The sequence below is a fragment of the Neovison vison genome, chromosome 1, assembly GCF_020171115.1.
Source record: "Neovison vison isolate M4711 chromosome 1, ASM_NN_V1, whole genome shotgun sequence".
NCBI lineage: Eukaryota > Metazoa > Chordata > Mammalia > Carnivora > Mustelidae > Neogale > Neogale vison.
This window is the reverse complement of record NC_058091.1, coordinates 238358528-238362470: the sequence shown is the minus strand read 5'-3', so window position 1 is coordinate 238362470 and position 3943 is coordinate 238358528. Positions and strand designations below refer to the sequence as shown.

The window sequence follows — 3943 nt, the reverse complement described above, 5'->3', positions numbered from 1 at the left end:
GAAAGTTATTTGAATACTGAGCTTTCCCTGAGTTTGTATAGTTTTGTTTCTCTTGAGCACGAAGATGGTAACCTAGCCACCACCCAGACGCACACATACCCAACCTCTAAATAAAAACTGGAACCTGCCTACTCAAAGCCTTCTTTCATCCTGGGACTCAAGTTACTCCCTTTCAGTTTCTCAAGTTGGTGTTTTCCAATTTTTAAAAATGCCCCTTCGATCTGTGAGAAAACTGGAATGGAAATGCCATGGTCACTATGGGTGCAATGAAGAAGTCTTTGGAAATACAGATAAAAGGTTGAGACACTACATGAAAATACTCCATTTAGATTGGCCTCTGTCTGAAAGGAGTAGGATGTTAATGTTTTGGATAAAATAAACACTCGGAAAGGACGCGGGGTGGCGCTGCAGCATTAAAAGTAAAACGAAGAGAGAGAAAGCTGCCAGCCGGCGCTCCGTAATCCAGAAGCTGTGCTAAAGAAACAAGCCGGAAGGGGAGGCTTTCTAAGGTGTTTCCATCGGGGAATCGGGGCCCTAGGCGTCTCCACTTATGACAGTACCCGCAAGATACTAGGTGATAGAGTCCGCCACGACGCGAGCTGAGACTGGGTCAAGTTTGCTGGGAGACCAGAAAGCGATGGAGGCCGGAGAGGGAAAAGAACGCTTTCTGAGACAAAGGCAAGTCTTGATATTCTTTGTTTTGCTGGGCATAGCTCAGGCTGCTTCTGAGCCTAAGCACTACTCAGTGGCTGAGGAAACGGAGAGTGGCTCTTTTGTGGCCAATTTGTTAAAAGACCTGGGGCTGGAGGTAAATGAGCTAGCTGCACGGGGGGCTCGAGTCATTTCCAAAGGGAAAAAAACGCGTTTGCATTTTCATAGGCAGACCGGGGATTTGTTGTTAAATGAGAAATTGGACCGGGAGGAATTGTGCGGCCTTGCCGAGCCATGCGTGCTACCTTTCCAGGTGTTACTGGAAAATCCCCTGCAGTTTTTTCAGGCTGAGCTACGGATTACGGATATAAATGATCATTCCCCGGTGTTCCTAGATAAAGAAATAATTTTGAAAATTTCAGAAAGTGTCACTCCCGGAACTACTTTCCTGATAGAACGTGCCCAGGATTTAGATGTAGGAAGCAACAGTCTCCAAAGTTACACAGTCAGCCCCAATTCCCATTTCCATCTTAAATTACAAGACAGTCCTGACGGCATATTACCACAGCTGGTACTGGACAAAGCTCTGGATCGCGAGGAACAGGCTGAGATCAGGTTAACTCTCACAGCACTGGATGGCGGGACTCCACCCAGGACTGGCACTGCCTTGGTTCGCATCGAAGTCTTAGACATCAATGATAATGCCCCCGAGTTTGCAAAGCAATATTATAAGGTGCAGGTTCAGGAAAACAGCCCCATTGGATTCCCCGTTGCCATAGTCTCTGCTAGCGATTTGGACATTGGAACGTATGGAGAAATATCTTATGTATTTTCACAAGCCTCTGAAGATATCCGCAAAACTTTTCAAATAAATGCAAAGTCAGGAGAACTCTTTTTAACACAGAAACTGGATTTCGAATCCACTCAGACTTACACATTAAATGTTCAGGCTACAGACGGTGGAGGACTTTCTGGAAGTTGCGTGGTGTTTGTCCAAGTGATGGATTTGAATGACAACCCTCCGGAACTGACTATGTCAACATTTATCGATCACATCCCAGAAAACTTGGAGGAGACCATAATTGCTGTATTCAGGGTTTCAGATCCTGACTCTGGAGACAATGGAAGAATGGTTTGCTCCATTCCAGATGATCTCCCTTTCTTCCTTAAACCTTCTGTTGAGAATTTTTATACCTTAGTGACAAACACAGCTCTGGACCGAGAGACAAGAGCCGAGTACAACATCACCATCACCGTCACCGACCTGGGGACCCCCAGGCTGAAAACCCAGCACAACCTCACGGTGACCGTGTCCGACGTCAACGACAACGCCCCGACCTTCAGCCAGACGACCTACACCCTGCGCGTCCGCGAGAACAACAGCCCCGCCCTGCACATCGGCAGCGTGAGCGCCACCGACAGAGACTCGGGCGCCAACGCCCAGGTCACCTACTCGCTGCTGCCGCCCCACGACCCGCAGCTGCCGCTGGGCTCGCTGGTGTCCATCAACGCGGACAACGGGCAGCTGTTCGCGCTCAGGTCGCTGGATTTCGAGGCGCTGCAGGCGTTCGAGTTCCGCGTGGGCGCGGCCGACCGCGGCTCGCCGGCGCTCAGCAGCCAGGCGCTGGTGCGCGTGCTGGTGGCGGACGCCAACGACAACGCGCCGTTCGTGCTGTACCCGCTGCAGAACGGCTCGGCGCCCTGCACCGAGCTGGTGCCGCGGGCGGCCGAGGCGGGCTACCTGGTGGCCAAGGTGGTGGCGGTGGACGGCGACTCGGGCCAGAACGCCTGGCTGTCGTACCAGCTGCTCAAGGCCACGGAGCCCGGGCTGTTCGGCGTGTGGGCGCACAACGGCGAGGTGCGCACGGCGCGGCCGCTGAGCGAGCGCGACGCGGTCAAGCACAGGCTGCTGGTGCTGGTCCGGGACCACGGCGAGCCGCCGCTGTCGGCCAGCGTCACGCTGCACGTGCTGCTGGTGGACGGCTTCTCGCAGCCCTACCTGCCGCTGCCGGACGCGGCGGCGGCCGAGGCCCGCGCCGACCCGCTCACCGTCTACCTGGTGGTGGCCTTGGCGTCCGTGTCGTCGCTCTTCCTGTTCTCGGTGCTGGTGTTCGTGGCGGTGCGGCTGTGCAGGAGGAGGCGGGCGGCGTCGGGGGGCGGCTGCTCGGTGCCCGAGGGTCCGTTTCCGGGCCACCTGGTGGACGTCAGCGGCGCGGGGACCCTGTCCCACAGCTACCAGTATGAGGTGTGTCTGACGGGAGGCACAGGAGCCAATGAATTCAAGTTCCTCAAGCCAATTCTTCCCAGTTTCCTTGCTCTGGGTGAGGAGAGGATTAGTGAAGCAAACCCCAGTTTCAGGGATAATTTTGAATTCAATTAAATATTAGATAACACGGGTCTACTGAGCCTAGTCTCAGTTAATTTGTGGGAAGTTCTTTTTTACTGCCCTGTCCATTGGGGTTCTTTTTATTTGGTAAGCAGCTATCCTGTTCCAACTTAGTGCATGTTACTGGTGTTTTTAAATGTGTTCACTTGTGCTTTAAGGAATGCAAATTTCCCTTGTTTTCTTTTTGTTGATTAGTCTCACTGTAACTTAATTCAACTTAAAGTGTGAAGGTAAATTTTTGTATTTTCGGAAATCTTTAATTTTTAAGTTAGAGCACCTTTTTCCAGACTCACCTTCCACAGTTCCTAGGGTATTTTGCAGAACTTAAAATTTAAACATTTTTAAATGTTTGTAATCGCTAATAAGCTTATTCTTTTTCCAACCCAGAATATTTGTGTTTGTATATTCTTTTAGACTAGTATAACTTTTATTCTGTTAATTCATATTGACTAAAACCATTAATATATGCATATTCATTAATAACAAAGCAACCTACCACACTTTTCTAAAGTGTCCATAAATGAAGATTATAATTCCTTAGAGACTGTGACAACCTTGGCTGCTGGATTCTACAAACCATTCACATCAAAAGTGCTCGGTCAACCACTAATATTCTCAAATTAGCTACATAAATAGCATGTTCAGTTGTTTTCAAAGCCATGCAATTCTTCATGCTATTGAAGTTTTTTTCTTTAGGGCATCTGGGTGGCTCAGTGGCTTAGAGCCTCTGCCTTGGTCTCAGGTCATGATCCCAGGGTCCTGGGATCCAGCCCCACATCTGGCTCTCAGCTGAGCAGGGAGCCTGCTTCCTCCTCTCTCTCTCCCTGTCTCTCTGCCTACTTGTTATCTTTGTCTGTCAAATAAATAAATAAAATCTTTTAAAAAATAAAATAATTTTTTTCATTA

The 3943-nt window shown here is 49.8% G+C and overlaps 1 protein-coding gene across 1 annotated transcript; it reads left to right on the top strand.

Moving 5' to 3' along the window:
• Nucleotides 1–390: 390 nt before the first annotated feature.
• LOC122890428 (protocadherin beta-2) lies at nt 391–3739 on the top strand. Its single transcript, XM_044226032.1, has one exon. The coding sequence runs from the start codon at nt 638–640 to the stop codon at nt 3029–3031; it is 2394 nt and encodes a 797-aa protein (XP_044081967.1). The 5' UTR covers nt 391–637; the 3' UTR covers nt 3032–3739.
• Nucleotides 3740–3943: the final 204 nt, after the last annotated feature.